Here is a 16,276-nt window from a genome sequence, read left to right on the forward strand (position 1 = left end):
GGCAAGGTGCTGAGCAGCCCCAGCACCTCGGGCTGTGGTTTTAGGTGCCCTCAAAGCAGCTCTGGGACACAGGAACTGCGAAGATGCTCAGAGCCAGGTCATCAGACCTTGTTTTTAACATCTACTCTAAGCACGGGGCCGGGATGGAGATGCCACCAGAGGGGACAGCAGGGACAGGCTGTGCCATGTGCATTGCCCGTGGGACACCACCCTGGGTGCTTGCTGAGCCTCCACATTCGGGAACTGATTTTTCCCTACTTGGGGGAATTTGGTGCCCGGCTGTTCCCAAAAAAAAGGAGAAAAAAATGAGCCCGGCCCCGGCGGCTGCTCCCTGTCCTCTCCCCGCAGGCTCCCTCGGCCGCGGAAAGGCGAGGAGCTGACGGATGAGGAGAAGGAGATCATCAACCGAGTCATCGCCCGCGCCGAGAAGATGGAGGAGATGGAGCAGGAGCGCATCGGGTGAGCGGCGGCGGCGCGGAGGGGGCTCGTTTTGGGGGGCTGGAGGGGCTCGTTTTGGGGCGCGAAGGTGCCTGGGCCGTGCGGTGGAGGGCACCTCAGCGGTGTGGGGACAGCACGCTGCGTGCTGGGCTCAACATTTGTATTCTGGTGGAGTTTTCAGCCCAGAAGGGATCGTTGGCGATGGCTCGTTTGGCAGAGCGGAGCTGATGCTCTTTGCCTGTGTCCTGAGCCCCCCACGAGCAGAGCTGCAGCTCCCCAGGAGACATCTGCCTTGCTCTGGGAGCAGGGCTGGGTCCATCGCAACCCCCAGCCACTTTTTGGCTCAGAGACCTGCTCCTCAGCAAGCCCTCTGCCAGGCTGACCCGGTCCTGGAGCCTTCCCCCACCGGGCCAGGATGAATTTTGCACTTGGGGCCGAACACTGCTGCAGAAAGCAGCTCGAGGCACCTCCGAGTGGCACGAAGAGCTGGGTTTGGTGATTCATGCTCCGAAAGCGCTTACGAGCAGCATTTCCCCAGCTTTGCACACTCCCAGCCAGCTGCGGATTACGCTCAGCAGCGGCGCTTCTTTGGATTACATTCACGTGAATTTGAGCAGCAAGGGAGATCTTTATTTTATTTATTTTTTTTTCCCCCCCGTTGTGCGTTCCTGCAGACCCATGGCGCGCGGAAGCGCTGCCTCTCCCCCTCGTGCCGGAGCCAGGGGAGGTTCCTGGTCCCCATTCATGGGTGGCCACCCATTTCCCAACAGCGTGTAGGATTCATGAGCTGTAGGATGAAAATAATACGGGGTGGTGTCCGCGGCGGGCTGGTGCGGCATCGCCCGGTGGGGAGCCTCGGGGAGGTTCTCCAGGAGAGCTCCGGGTGTTGCAGGATGGTCCTGGGCTGTTGGCGGGGATGTGATGGTGCTGGCCACATCCCTCAGTCTGCCAGGTGTGCCTGGGAGGTGCCCCAGAAGGCCTGGTTTTAGGGGACCCCCGTGGATTTTCTATTCCTGTGCGGGGGAAAAACGGGAGTCCCGTTTATAAGGAAAAAAACAACAAGATTTGGTTAATATAAAGAATAGTTTATATGAAGTGAATGTCCTGTCTAGAGGGGGAAATACTTGGAGTCGCCTCCACAAATAGCAGCTGAGGGCTGTGTCTGGGCCGTACTGGGAGCACTGGAGCACCGATAACACTGCAGGTGTGGGGTCCTGGCTCCCCAAACCCCCCAGCCCTGTGCCCCCCGCCTCCACCGCCCACAGCAGGACGGGAGCCGATCGATTTTGGTCTCTGGGAGGTGTCTGTGGAGGCAGACTCGTGTCAAAGCCAGCCCAAATTAATCAGTTGAAGGCCTATTTTTAGCAGCGGGGTGGATGGCGGCCGGCGGGATACGTGGGCTGGATGCTGATGAGGGTTGTAGGACAGGGGGACAGGGACACTCTGGGCTTTTTTTTTTTTTTTTTTTCCGGCTCTGTTGTCTCGTAGCAGGGAGACTGGAAGGATAACGGGAGCTGAATCATCCTAAGCAGCACCGTGGGCACGTCGGGCTCGGGCTGGTGAAGGACTCGAGAGCAGCCGGGGCGTCCGGGCGAGCCTGTGGGGTGGAGCAGAGCCGCGGCCGTGAGGCTGCAGCATCCCCAAAATGCCTTGGCGGATGCAGGAGCACCCACGGGTGCTCTTTAAGCACCCGAAGGTAGAATTTCACGTCTCTGGCCATTCCTGGAGACCTCCTGGGAGAGGACCTGCTATGGGGCAGGGTTGTGTTGCAGTTGGGCTGCTCATTGCCGGGACGATGCGCGCGGTGCCGCAGCAGGTGGCCAAAGTCATTAACCTCGGTGGGCAGCAGCAGGGAGGCTCCACGGGGACCCCGGTCTCTTCCTCGTGCTCAGACAGCCCAAAAATAAAAATAGGGGATGATGAGGGCAGGGTGGCTGCTGGAGGCAGGCAGAAATGTCACAGGAGATGGCAGCTCCTGGAAGAGACGAGGTTAATGCGTAGCCAGGGGACAGCTCACGCGCTGCTTGATTTTGTGGGATTTTTTTTTATCCCCAAACCTCTTCCCTTATTTCTGAGATGGGGATGAACCTGTGAAATTACAAGCCTCTGGTAGGGCATCACAGGAACAGGGTCAGCTTTGAAAGCAGGGCTGTAAGGCTCTGGCGATGCTCTGCCTTTCGCTACCTGTGCTCCTGTAAGGGCAGAAAACTGCTTTGAATTTTTCATCCTGATTTCAGTTCTTTTCTTTAAATTGTAGCTCAGCTCTTTTTTTCTCCTCTTCTTTTTTTTTTGTGCTGTTAAAATTAGCTTTGATTTTAATATTCAGACCTTGAAGGCACGTTATTTCCCATGGAGACAGGTCAGTGTGTAATTGCGCAGCCGGGCTGTGACCCCCCTCGCCTTTCTCTTCCCCTCCTCTTTGCCATGTGGGTCCCGTCCTGTCCTGCAGCTACCTCCAGCACCTTGCTGGGGTTGTTTTGGGCAATTTCAGACCCAGATAAATGTTTTCCACCACTCCTTGCAGTGCCATGGCAGTGAGCATCTAAACACTTTGCGCCAGCTCCCAGCACCATCAGCACGCGGTGCCGGTGGCCCCGTCCTCCCCGGGCTGCTGCTCGCTGCAGGCACTCCGTTTGCTCTCCCAAACCATATTTATGGGCCAGGCGGATGTTATACTACCAGGGAAGTGTTTTACTGCTGTTATCTCGGGCACACGTTAAGCGTTGCAGATGCTCCGTGTTGCCCGGCCCTGCTATCGTGCTGCCATCAGCCGCTCCTGCATATTTCCTGGGCAGATGACGGATGCTCCTCTCCCAGGCTGAATCCGGGAGCTGTGATGCTCCCAGCTGCTCCCGACAGCTTCAATTCCCCCTGCTTGTTTTATTTTTTGCTCCCTGTTTTAACAATCTGACACATTTTCTCCTGCTCCTTGACGCCGAGGTCGGAGGGATGGGCGCTTGGAGGTGTGCGTGGTGGTGAGGAAACGGCGCTGTAACCCCAGAGGTGTGCACTGGAAAGTGATGAACTCGATGATTATTTTATATGTGTCGTAAAAATGAGAAAAAAGATGATTTTCTAGGATGGAGAGGGAGGGAAGGCCCGTGGGAAGGCAGGGGGCTTGCTCCTGGCCATGGGCAGAGAGGGGATGGTGAGATCCAGGCAGCTGCCGGCCCCGCGGCTTCTTCATCAGGTCCCAGCCTCAGCCTTTCCTGGCAGGTTCACCCCAGGACCTGTATTTGAATGTTTTAGACGCTTCTCTCGTGACAGCCTTTGGATCAGGAAAAAAGCAAGCCCAATTTCTCTGGCTTGAATGGCTGTTTTAATTAGCCAAATGGGCTCCGTTTTCAATGAGTGCCACAGGTGTGCTCGCTGCCTGCTGGAGCTCTTCCACCGGTTAAAAATCCTCTTAAGGAGCTGCTTCTGCTAAATGAGAGACTGGGAATGATTTTGCAGCTAAATAATGAATCTCTTGAAATGCCAAGGCTTTTTTTTTTTTTTTCCCCTCATTTTTTTTTTCCCTGCTCTGATTGTGCCATTTGTTCTAGTTTCTATAATAAGTTTGTTTGGGCTTGCAGATTTCCAGCGGGAAGCTGCCTCTCTTTGGAGCCGAGCTCTCGCAGCATGGAGAGGGGGGGGAAAAAAAAAAAAGCAAAATGAGCTTTGCTGCTAAGAAAATAAAGGGTTTTGTCCCAGGAGGGGACAACGAGTCCGTGCTGCGTGCTGTGTGTGGGCTGGGAAGCACCAAGGAGCAGGACCCTGGGGAGGCTGACAGCCTCGGCTTCCTCGCGGAGCGCCGCGTCCCCGCTGCGGGCTCGGTTTTGTGGCTGCCGAAGGGCTCCCAGGGGCTCCTGTCGGTCCCATCGGGCATTTTATGGACTGTCAGAGGACACCTTGAAACCCACAACCGGTTTTTTCAAGCTGCCAGCCCTTCCCAAGGACCCACGCGAAATGAGAGCGGCGCGCGTCGGCGCGAGGCACGGGGAGCCCGCGGCACCTCTGCTGGGGCTGGGAGCGACTCGGAGGTGCCGGCAGCGGCAGGGCCGTCATAAATCTGCAGCTGTCATCGGACATGTGGGAAAGTCTTCTAAGTGCCTGCCTTTTTCACCGCGTGCTGCCTTTAGCAGCTTTGTCAGATTTGGGTCACGTTGTGGCAGGAGTGGGGAAAGCCCCCGCGGGCGAGGTTTTTCCACCCTTTGCTCTGGTGGGCTTGTTTCTCCTCCTTGCTTTCTTCCTTTCTTTCTCGCGCTTCCCTGCGTGGCGTAAATAATGGGTTTTCTCCTTCCAGTGCTATTTTTAGGGCCAGGACTCGGGGCTAGCTGATGACAGCCTGCTGCTGTGGGGTGGGCTTGGCAAGCCCCCTTTGTGCTGCGGGGTCTGTGGGACTCGCGGTGGAGGGTTTTACCTCTGCGGTAACCAGATGTGCTCTGACAGCCTCACCCCTGGGCTCTTTGTGATTTACTCTAAGATTTTCAGCAAACTCTGCTCGATATTTTTCCATGGAAAATGAGAAAGCCAATTAATTCCCTCAGCCCTCTCACTAAAGCCCTTCCGAGATCTCTTGTGGCTGAATGGATTTTTATTTTTTTTTCTTCCATTTGGGCAAAAGCCACTTGGTCGATGTCGATCTGCTGTGCCAAAAGGTGCTGACTGGGCATTTTTGTGCACGTGGCGGAGTCCGTGCCAGGGGTAAAAGTCAATAGGAGCGCCCAGTATGGTAAAACTATAGGGGGGATGTGATATCCCAGCGGGTCCCCTGGGATGCGTTCCTCCCACGGGTGCCTTCACGCCCCGCTGTTGGGAAGCGGTGCCTGGCCCCAGGCAGTTGTGGGGTCGTGGTGACAGCCTGGATGTCCCCTGTCCCCTCCCGCCAGGCGCCTGATGACCCGCCTGGAGGACATGCGCCGCAGCGTGCTGGGGGACGGCGTGAACCGCTGCATCCTCTGCGGGGAGCAGCTGGGGCCCCGCGGCTCCGCCTGCGTCGTCTGCGAGGACTGCAAGAAGGTGAGGCTCTCCTCCACCCCCGCCTCGTCACCCCCGGAGCTGACGATCCCCTCGGGGTGCCCCCATGGCTCTTTGCTTTCTCCCCAGAACGTCTGCACCAAGTGCGGCGTGGAGACGACCAACAGCCGCCCGCACCCCATCTGGCTGTGCAAGATCTGCAGCGAGCAGCGCGAGGTGAGCGTGGACGTGGTCCCCTGCCTGGGATGGACACAACAGCCCCTGCCCCTGTTTGTGCCCTGTCCCACCCCGAGCCCCGGGACAGGAGCAGCAGCAGGCCAGGGGATGCTTTGCCTCTGCTTCATTTAACCTCGTCCGGCCACATCGGCATGGTTGCTGCAGGATGCTCTTGTTTTGTGGGTAAAAAGCCTTTTTTAATTTTTTTTCTTGCAAATAATCTCAGCCTTGAAGGTGTGGTCATGGCAAGACCCATCCCCGGACACAAAAAGCCAAAGAGCTGATTAAATAGAAAGCAGGGGCTGTGGGGTGGGGTTATGGGGCTGCACATCTTCAGCCCAACGTGCCCACCCCCTGCCTTGTCCCCCCAGGTGTGGAAGCGCTCCGGTGCCTGGTTTTTCAAGGGTTTGCCCAAGCAAATGCTGCCCCAGCCGATGCCCGTCAGCAAGAGCAAGGTGCCCTCGGCCCCCAGCGAGCCCAGCCCCGCGGAGCCCCCCAGCCAAGACCCCAAGCTCCCCGCCCGTGCGCCCAGCCGAGGTAGGTGGCACTGCCTGGGGGTCCCGGCTCTCCTCCCCATCACTCGTAAGGGTGAGCCCTAGCAGAGTGCCCAGAGCAGTCACGAAGGCTGAGTGCTTTGTAAAGGGCCCGTTTCTAACCGTCCCTGCACGTGGAGGGTTTTCCTGTGCCATTTGGGGTCTCCGGGTTTGGGGGATCCCCTGAGCGAGCAGCCCCGTGCAAGCCGCCAAGGCGCCTGGCCGTGTGTTGGGTTCACGTGGGAACGTGGTGCTGCAGGAGCTTGGGATAAATTAACAATAAAAATAGGCAATATGGGCAGCCAGTGGCAGCACGGCCCGGGTGGGCAGCAGCTTCACCACTTCTCGCTCTGTTTGTGCTCCCAAGGCCAGGAGGACGAGCAGGACCGCTGCGGTAAGCGCCGCCGTGCGCCCCCCCTGCCCGTGCCCTCCTCCCGATGCCTTTCCCGGTGTTTTCTCCCCTTGCTCCCTGCTGTTGGATGCTGCCCAGCGGGATTTTCAGTCCTTAGAAAATCTCCCTTTGAAGCCTTGGGAGGCTTGTGGGCTCCAGGGATGGAGCAGCCGAGCTGCTCGGGTCTCTGCGTTGGGTTTCCACCTCGTGCCATGCTGCGAGCGGACAAAACGAGGTGGGGATGCGGCAGGGGCAGCCTGGCCAGGGGCTCTTCCTCCTCCTCTTCCTCAGCCTCGTGCTGAGTTGTGCTCCCTCCTGGAGGCAGGGACGGATCCTGGGGGTGCTGTGGGTGCAGGGGCTTGGCCACAACCCATGTTACAGCTCGCAGTGCTGGTGGGCTGGCAGGGCAGTGATTTCCAGCAGCGGCTGGGGAACCCCTTTAATTCAGACCCTATTTAAACGTGATGGAAACTGGCGTAATTAAGCTCCACAAGCTCCCAGCAGGCTGCTTTAAGCCGCTGGCTCTCCTGCTGGGCAGGGAGGATTTGTCACAGCCGCTCCTGGCCACCAGCACACCCACAACCTGCCCGTGATTTTCCTAAACCTCCCTCATAAAATTACCCCGTGCCCCGCTGTCTCTGAGCACCAGGGCTCCTGCTTTCAGCCTCCTTTTTCCCCTGCTCCCCCCGTGCCCAGCACCCCTCGCCACCCCCCGCAATCCGTTGCGTTCGGCTTTCTCCTTGCACCCGGCGCCCCAGAGGGCGCAGCCAAGGATAAACATCCCATTTGTGTCACCGCGGAGATTTATTCCCCCCTACGAGCCAGGTGAGTGCCGAGACCTTTCTGCGCCCCGTCTGCGGGCTGCAATTTATCAAGGAGCGGCGCTCTGGGCACCCCGCTGCGCGTGGCGGTGATTTATCCGCCCGGACGGCGGAGGTAAATGAGACGCAGGCAGCTGTCGCCGGTGGCTCGCTAATAAATGGAAGATGATCAGCAAAAGGAAAATATGATGTCCCGTCCGCGGAGCTGTCATGCCATTAGGGGTTGACGGGCGCTGATGGATGCCTCTATCCTTGTTTTTCTCTCGTGCCTCCCGGTGTCCCCGTGGTGTGTGTGCGTCGTCCTTTGGACCTCCCCAAGGACCCTGTGTGGGCTCTGTGGGGCAGAGCTGTGCCCTGCTGGGTGGCTCGTGGTCTGCGATGCTGCAAAGCGCTGTTTGGGATGCCCCGGTGGCTGTACCCACCCTCCTCCTCCTCTTTCTTCTTCTTTTCCTCCTCCCACCAGCGGTGGCCACCCCCTCGGTGCCTCCTCCTGCCCCCTTGGGCACGGCTGGTGGCCACACGAGGGGACGAGCCTCACCCCTGTGCTTCTGGCTCCCACAGGCAGCGAGGTGACGGCGGCCACCCGGGTCCGTAAGCCGGCCGAGGCCAGGACGGGGCCGTGTGGCAGCGAGGACACCGATGGCCGTGACTACGCCGCTGAGAGCGGGGCCACCAGGAGCCCCGGTGAGAGCCGCGCCGAGGGCTGGGCGCAGACGTGGGTGGCCACGGGAGCGCAGTGCCCACTTGTCACCGAGGGGCTGAGCTTGTGGGCGTGTTTGGTAAAGCTGAAAATGGTTGGAAAATGCCCAAATCCTCTGTAATTCGTGGGAAAGGGACAGGCTCAGGTGTGTGCCCAAGGGTGGGTACGTTCCTGTCCCGTGCAGCCGCTTGGGGAGGGGATGACACCCTCATGGCGTGGTGCTCCTGCCTGGCGTTAGGAGGGAGCAGTGCTGAGCGTTCTTCGAATTCAAAAACAGCAGGAAAAAAATGGTGATTTGGGGACAAAAAAGGAGAAGGAAGGTTGGGGACAGCAGGGAAGTGGGGGCTGGCAGCGGGTCGGTGCCGCGGTGCTCCCCCTGCTGCGATGCTCCCCAGCAGAGCCATCTGGGTGTATCCAAAATCTCCTCACCGCCCCTGCCTCCCCTGCAGGGGTGAAGCGAGCCGACTCCCTGCAAGCCCCACGGCCGCCCCCGCCGCCCGCTGCCGCCCCCAGCCCAGCAGCACCCGCAGGTAAGGACGCTGTGGGGACGGTCCCTGGGGATGGGGACACCCCGATGCTGTTCCTTCTCTAACCACCCATCTCTCCCCAGCGGGAAGGACGGGTCCTGGGGCGGCCGGCCGGATCCTGGAGGCGCAAGGTAAAAGTTGGGGACCCTGCAAGGGCTCTTTGGGGGGTGACACATTCCGGGGACTAATGGGGTCTCTCCTACAGCGAACCCACCGCCAGGACCCCCAGAGCCAGCCCGTGCAGCCCCCAGGGAGGAGCGTGGTGGGGGCTACGCCGTGCCCCCAGCCCGGGAGGAGAGGCCAGCCCGGCCCCCCGCCGCCCCGCAGCCCCCTGCCCCACTGCGGCAGCCGCCCCCCGAGGAAGAGGAGGAGGACGCCAACAGCTACGACTCTGATGAAGGCAGTGCGTACCCAGGGGGTTGGTGCCGGGTGGGATCCGTGGTTTTGAGGGGAAACCCTGGGTTTTGGTGAGGTGGCTGCTGTGGGACACAGCTCCCGAGTGTCATCGTCCCCCTGCCAACGGGGCTGTGACTCCTGGCAAAGAAATGTCGCAGCTGGGCTCTCCTGTGGTTCCTTTTCTCCAGGCAGAAACAGCAAAACCCTCCCCAAAATATCAGCCTTGGGTGCTTGGATAGCTCTGTGTTCGGGAAGGACCTCAGAGCCCAAGGGGTGTCTTCATGGTTTGGTTTCAGCCCCTGAAACCAAACCTTGGACTTGGAGCTTGGGCTTGGAGATGATGGGGCAGGACCTTGTGGGCTTCCAGCTGCCCATCCGCTCTGCCAGACGTCCTCAGGCTGGTGCTGGGTGGCGTGGTGTCCCCAGGGGACGTCCCCAGGAGGCTCTCAGGGTTGTGTCCCCCTTTGAACACCAGGCAGCGCTCCGATGATCACGAATTTGGCTGGATGTGCACACCGCAGCTTGGCTGACGCCAGCGCCGCCTTTTGAGCAGCCCCTACATCCGAGCAGCAAATCCTCCCAATTATTGCTAATCGGGGCCGGGTAAGCAGAGGTGTTGGCTGGGCTTTTAACGAGGTGCCGTTTTCCCCCTGCTGCCAGCCACGCTGGGTGCCCTGGAGTTCAGCCTGCTGTACGACCAGGAGAACAGCGCCCTGCACTGCACCCTCCTGCGGGCCAAGGTGAGCGCACGGCGGGCACAGACCCCCCCCCCCGGCCACCCCCAGGGGAGCATCTCATCACCCTGTGCGTGTGTCACACGGCCACAAAGGTCCTTATCCCCTTTATTTTGTGGGTGTCAATGTGGTGCCCACCTCCCGGGGTGTGATGGGGCTGGAAGCAGGACTTGGGGATGTGAGCTGGGACCTCCTGGCTGGGGGGGGACACTTTGGTGGCCCTGCTTGCTCTTTCCTGGCTTTCTCGCTGAGGATGCACTCCCCGTGTCTCCTTCATGATCCTTCAGGGCTTAAAACCGATGGACTCGAACGGCCTGGCGGATCCCTACGTGAAACTGCACCTCCTGCCCGGAGCCAGCAAGGTGGGTCCTGGGGGCTGCATCCCCATGGAAGCACAGGCAAACGCCATCAGATCAGGAAAGAGCTTAAATTTTTGGTGATGTTTTAGTCTGAACAACATTTATGTATTAGAAATAAATCGAACTTGTTCTTGGATAAGTTGTCTCAGCTCAGAGGAGCGGCTCGGCTGCGCTCCTGTGCCCAAAGCCGCGTTTTGGGTGTGTAATTCCTCCGTCTCGTGTCGCTGCCGTAGTCAAACAAGCTGAGGACGAAGACCCTGCGCAACACCCGCAACCCCGTGTGGAACGAGACCCTGGTGTACCACGGCATCACGGACGAGGACATGCAGCGCAAAACGCTCAGGCAGGAGCGGGAGTGGGGGTGTCCCGGGTGGTCCAAAATTGCTGGACTTTGCATGGATGCGTTGGTTTTTGTGGCCATTTAGAAAGAAAAAAATACACGTTACCGATATTGGTCGTAATCTCTTAATGTATGTAGGTTGGTATTTTCCACGCCAGCGTCCCAGCAAAGCACTAAGGGGTTTTTGAAAATGGTTCTTGCCTCCCACCTGCAGGAAGCTCACCTTTTGTTCCTTGCCCCGACTCGCAGCACGTTAAAATTATTGATGCTTTCTGGCCACTTTTGGTTGGGGCAGAAGTGGGTGTCCAGAGGATGCAGCGGGGCTGTGCTCTGCCTGCCCCCACAGGGACTTTTGGGGCCGGGTTCGTGTGCCAGGCATTGCTGCAGCCTGCCTGATGTGCTCTCCACCCTCCCCCTTCCCTCCAGGATCTCCGTGTGCGACGAAGACAAATTTGGCCACAACGAGTTTATTGGAGAAACTCGAGTTTCCTTGAAAAAACTCAAAGCCAACCAGAAAAAGAACTTCAACATCTGCTTGGAGAGAGTAATACCAGTGAGTTCCCGTGGCATTTCTTTGTCACCTTTATTTTGTAGATCACTAAAACTGGCTCACGGGAGGGAGCCCGTTTGCCTCTCCCAGTCGCTCATGGCACTCTCTCCTTTTCCCTTCCCCACCCCAGATGAAGCGTACTGGGACAACTGGCTCGTCTCGCGGCATGGCACTGTACGAGGAGGAGGTAGGAGCCCTCGGAGTGCTGCAATCCATCTCTCCCGTGGCAACCCCTCCTTGCACCCTCACGGGGTCCTGCACCACGTCTTCCTCGTGCCCCTCGTGTCTCTGCTCTGCCTGGACCCACCCCAGCCCCGCGTCCCCATCTCTGCTCCCTTCCCCTCGCAGGTGGATCGCGGCGGGGACATTGAGGAGCGCGGCAAGATCCTGGTGTCCCTGATGTACAGCACGCAGCAGGGAGGGCTGATCGTGGGCATCGTGCGCTGCGTGCACCTGGCTGCCATGGATGCCAACGGGTACTCGGACCCCTTCGTGAAGCTGTAAGTGAAAGCTGGGAGCCTCCCCGTGCCGTGGCCGTGCGGTCACCCGCTGTCCTGTCTCGGAGAGCTCCGTCCACAGCCACCGGAGCGAGCAGAGCACTTCCCAAGCACTGCTGGTGATGCTGGAGCGGGGTGGCAGTGCTCCTGCCTGGCTGAAATTCAACCAGGGTGGCTTCCAGCTGGGCAGAGGCATCGCCGCGGGGTGCTGAGGGCGTGCGGGTGAAGATCCCGTTAATTTTGTGCTCGTACACAGCAACCTGTTCCCGGCTGCAGTTGTGGCTGCAGATGGGTGCTCATTGCTGTTCACTGCTTCAGGGAAAACAAAACAAAACAAAACAAAACAATAATACAACCCTCTGTTCTCCCTAAACACCATTCAATAACTCTTGCGTTGAGCACCCTGCACATCCTTTCTTGTAGCTGAGTGGCACCGAGTGCTTTTCCTTCTCCGTCTCCCTCTTCTTTTTTTATTTTCCTTTCCCACAAACAGAAGCTTTCTGTTTTTAAACCGACTTCCACGTGGATCTGATCAACACCAACTGTGCAGTTCAGCTTCGGGTCTGCAGCCAGACCCCCAGAGCCTGATCATGAACCCCTGCGGGATCCCAAATTCTTGGGGCGAAGCCGCCCTGGCTGAGCGTGCCGGCCTGGGCTTTGTTCAACACTGCTGGGCTATTTTCAGCTTTTTTAATATATAAAAATCTGTCTGTCTCCCACATTCCTGGCTGGGTTTTCCAGTGGCCAGGCTGGGGACTAGGCAGCGATTGCCACTGCGGATGCTGATGGACCCGGCTGCTCCTTCCCCATTCCCCGACCGCCCCAGCTCAGCTCCCTGCAGAGCAGCTCGGTGGTTTCCCCGTGTAGTCTGCCAATACGAGGGGAAAAAAAAAATGGTATTCAGGATTTTACTCATTTATTTTAGATAATTTTAGAAGGCGGGAAGGAAGGCTGGCTAACCCATTTCTTTGCTTTAAATATTTCCAGTTGTGTTTTTTTCTTTGAGTCCAAAAACTCACTTTTTTTTTTCCCCCCCTAGCTTATAAGTTCACCCTCTTCTCTGACTTGAATTTTGAGCTGTTTTCTGTTGCCCCCAGTTGGCTGAAACCTGACATGGGAAAAAAGGCCAAGCATAAGACCCAGATAAAAAAGAAAACGTTGAATCCAGAGTTCAACGAGGTAAGGCTGGGTCTCATTTTTGTGTTCTTAAACCAACCCTAAGTGTGTGTCACAGGCCGTGGGTGACCTCAAATTGTGGGGTGTGGGTGGAGGGGGCCCCCCAACCTTGGAGCCTCATCCACCAGCTTGATGAGAAGCTTGTTAGTGTATAAATGTCCTCTCACTTGATTGTGAATCAAGTACAGAGGGGATGTTTGCCATTCCTTATCTGTGTTTTTTGGTTTTTTTGGGGTGGATTTTCCTTGAAAATGTGGGACAACCCAGGTGTTCTCCCTTTGTAGGAGTTCTTCTACGACATCAAGCACAGCGACCTGGCCAAGAAGTCTCTGGACATTTCCGTCTGGGATTACGACATCGGCAAATCCAACGATTACATCGGTGAGCTGCGGGCCTGCACGCTCCGGGTTTGGGGGGTGCGTGGGGCCCCCTCACCCTGCCCCATCCCCAGCATCCCGCTGGGGTCTCCTGTGCTGGCTCCGGGGGTTTCCAGGAGGTTTTAAGTCTGGGAGGTGGAGAAAAAAAATGAAAGCATGGGGCCCATCTCAATGGAAATGGTGTGTGGGAATGTCAGCATCAGCTCTGAGCACGATTTCCCCCTCCAGGCGGGTGCCAGCTCGGCATTACGGCGAAGGGGGAGCGCTTGAAACACTGGTACGAGTGCCTGAAGAACAAGGACAAGAAGATCGAGCGCTGGCACACCCTCCAGAACGAGAACCACGTCGCCAGCGATTAAGGGGGGAGCCGTGCCCCCTCCCAACCCCCCGCCACGTCCCTGCAGGCCCGACCGACGTCCGTCCGTCTGTCTGTCCGTCTGTCTTCCAGCGCTGTCACACCTCGCTACGTGGCCCCAGCCCCGGGCAGCAGCACCGCTCTGCCTCCTCCGAGCATCCCCTGCCCTCTTCTCGCCTCCGCCTGAAACCTAGCACAGATTTATTTTTTTTATATTCACCTCCTTATTTTTTTCTCTTTTGGGTCATTGAATTATCCCTTTGTGTGATGCTGTCGAGCAATAGTTCCCCGTGAGCATCCCTCAGCCTTTTTTGCTCCTCCTGCCCTGTGCCACCCCATCCCTGCCAGCTCCTCCCTGCAGGACCCACAGCCCTGCAAGCCCTGGGGCTGGGGCAGCACGGAGGTGGCAGCAGGGGACTGGTGGCCCTGCTCGTGTGGCTGCAGTAACGAAGGAGCTGGCTTTGGTTGGGGTCACCCCACGAGCTCAGGAGCTGCAGCCCCGTGGTCAGCGCGTCCCCTTTCCAACAGGTGGGAGGGAAGCTGGGGGAGAAGCTGTTTCCCACCAGTTTTCCCAGCTGTTTTCTAGCTGCTCTGTCCAAGGATTGTTGCTTTACAACACCACAAACACTGGAATTAGCTGAGCCAGTTAGAGGTCTTCCAACTGATTATTTATTTATAGATTTATTTATTTATTTATTGCAAGTCTGCACAAGAGCTGTCGTCTTCAAGCCGTGCCGTAGCCATTGTCTGGAGGTGCTTTAGTTGCTAGCGCCAGCAGGAGAGCCAAGCCTCTCCCGGGCTGATGTTGATCATTTTGGGTCCCATTTCTGCTTCAGCTGCTCTTTCTGGCCAGCCTCGAGCTCAGCAATGTCCCCGTTGGCACCGCTGGGACACCGGTGGCCAGCTCCCAGCTCTGCGTGCCGCGCAGCGCCCGACCCCAAACCCCTCGCCACTCGCTGCTGTAGCCTGTGCTGTGGTCTGAATCCAGCTGTGCTGCGGAGCTTCCTTTTCCCTTGGTTGGCTCGTTTTCCTATGCTCAATTTTTATTTATTGACTTATTTATTTCTACATCCTTCCCCCAGGGAATTTACCCCACGTAGGTACTTGCAGTGAGCATCTTCCTGGGGCTTTCCTACACGGCATACCCCAAAGTGCTCTCTGCGACCACCTCTCCCACACCAACCACCCCCTTCCTTGCCCTTTCTCCTCGTGTATTTAATTTATTTAGGAGCCCTGTGACTGTGGGACAGTCCCCAACCAGCAGGAATTGATCACTCCCTTAAAAAAGCCTCTCCATGGGCATTCCGTGTTCACTGCATTGTTGAGCTCTTTATGGGGCATCCTTGTCCTCCTGTGCACTGTGCTTCCTTTTTGCTTTTAGGATGCAGGTGTAGGGTGTAACCAAGAGCACTGACTCCTCAATGCCCTTAACCATGGGGGGCTAGCAGGGGGCTGCCTGAAAAGAGGATGAGGATGCTTTGAAAAGGGACTCTGTCTTCCCTGTGTGCATTAGGCTCTTTGTGGGTAAGTGCTGCATCCTGGAGGCCCCAAGCTGTGTTGCCCTCTGAGCAGGCTCTGCAGAGGATCTGGGTGAAACAACCTCTTTTTTTGGGGTCTTTTCCCTGTGCTGGAAGCCGTGCAGGGTGCTCGTGGTGCTCTGAACAGTGGCGCGGCTGCAGGATGCTGTGTGATCCCTTCTGGCTAGCACAGCTCCATCCCCAGCCGTGATGAGGAGACGTCTGCTTGGGGACAAAAACACCTTTAAAAAACTAAAACAAACCTCCAAGCACTTCACCTATCCCAGCTGCGCACAGCCAAGCCCCCTCCGCGTGCGCAGATCTATTAAATTAGGGTTGCTTTTATTGGGGTAGCTTCCTCCCCTGTCCCCTGTGCTCTGCTTTGCCTTCAGACAACTGCAGCTCAAGCCATCCGTCTGCACCCATGCAACGAAGTGCAACTTGCTGCTCCCCTGCGCAGTCCTGTGCGAAGCGCCCCCCTTGTCTCCACTGCCACCTCCCCCTGAGTTTTTTCTGATCGTGATTTCTGCCCTGAATGACTTCTTTTCGTTGTAAATAGAGCATGCACGTATGGATTGGGAATGGTATATTTAAGGGAAAAAAAAAAAAAAAAAAAAAAAGCCTCTTCTACTGCTGTTTGCATTCCAACTCGCATGCAGTGATTTTACAGCAAAATATTCAGTTTACAAATATTATCGAAAAGAGAAAATGTTACACAGGAACTAGAAATACTCCAGTCTTCCGCTGCATGCAGCACAACATCCTCTCTTGATGTGGTATCTAATAAAGTGAGACTATTGGAAAAGAAAAAAAGTGAATTTTTTTGGCTTCTTTTTGTTCCCCATGGGTGTATGAACTGGGGTGGTCGGGGTGGGTCAGGAGGTGGCCTGGGGTGGTTGGGGGGGTCAGGAGGTGGCGTTGGGTTATGCTGGGCGAGGAGCAGCACAGCAGGACGGGGGGCTCACAGCATTTCGCAGCTTGGTTTTGCCCACCCAAGGGTGCAGTGGGGCTGCTGTGGGGTTTGGTGAGGCTCTGGGTTAAAGGCCGGGGTGGGGTGAATGTTGAGCATCACCCCGTGGCGTGAGGCTGAGACACCCGTGGGTGCAGGTGCCATGGGTGATGCCCATGGGTGGCACCCACCCTCTGCCCGCTGTGCTACCCCAGCAAATTTTTATTGTTTTCTCTTTTTTTTTTGGCATTTTTAGGCTCGTTTTCCCGCAGCCCAAACCATGGGGGGGTGCATACCGGTGCGGTGTCACCCCGTGGGGTGTCAGCGAGCCAAGACCATGCCCCAGCCCTGGGCAGGGGGACGTGGGGTGGTCCCCATGGGGACACCCAGCTCCTCCGTGCCCCCAAAAAAGAGCTTGTAGGGACGGAGCCAGGAGCTGGT

General features: G+C 57.4%; 1 protein-coding gene across 1 annotated transcript; it reads left to right on the plus strand.

Annotated features, from left to right (window-relative positions):
- Positions 1-361: 361 nt before the first annotated feature.
- RPH3A (rabphilin 3A) lies at positions 362-13,373 on the plus strand (the record flags this gene model as incomplete). The annotated part of the gene is made up of 18 exons (XM_084297634.1): positions 362-459; positions 5,310-5,439; positions 5,527-5,613; positions 5,985-6,150; positions 6,514-6,540; positions 7,920-8,042; positions 8,508-8,588; positions 8,669-8,716; positions 8,791-8,988; positions 9,642-9,721; positions 10,003-10,077; positions 10,308-10,429; positions 10,841-10,967; positions 11,095-11,151; positions 11,313-11,464; positions 12,559-12,640; positions 12,922-13,018; positions 13,243-13,373. The coding sequence occupies exons 1-18, from the start codon at positions 431-433 to the stop codon at positions 13,371-13,373; spliced, it is 1,812 nt and encodes a 603-aa protein (XP_084153760.1). The 5' UTR covers positions 362-430.
- Between the last annotated feature and the right edge of the window lie 2,903 nt (positions 13,374-16,276).

This window comes from Netta rufina, assembly GCF_964035555.1.
Source record: "Netta rufina genome assembly, chromosome: 17".
NCBI classification, from domain to species: Eukaryota; Metazoa; Chordata; class Aves; order Anseriformes; family Anatidae; genus Netta; species Netta rufina.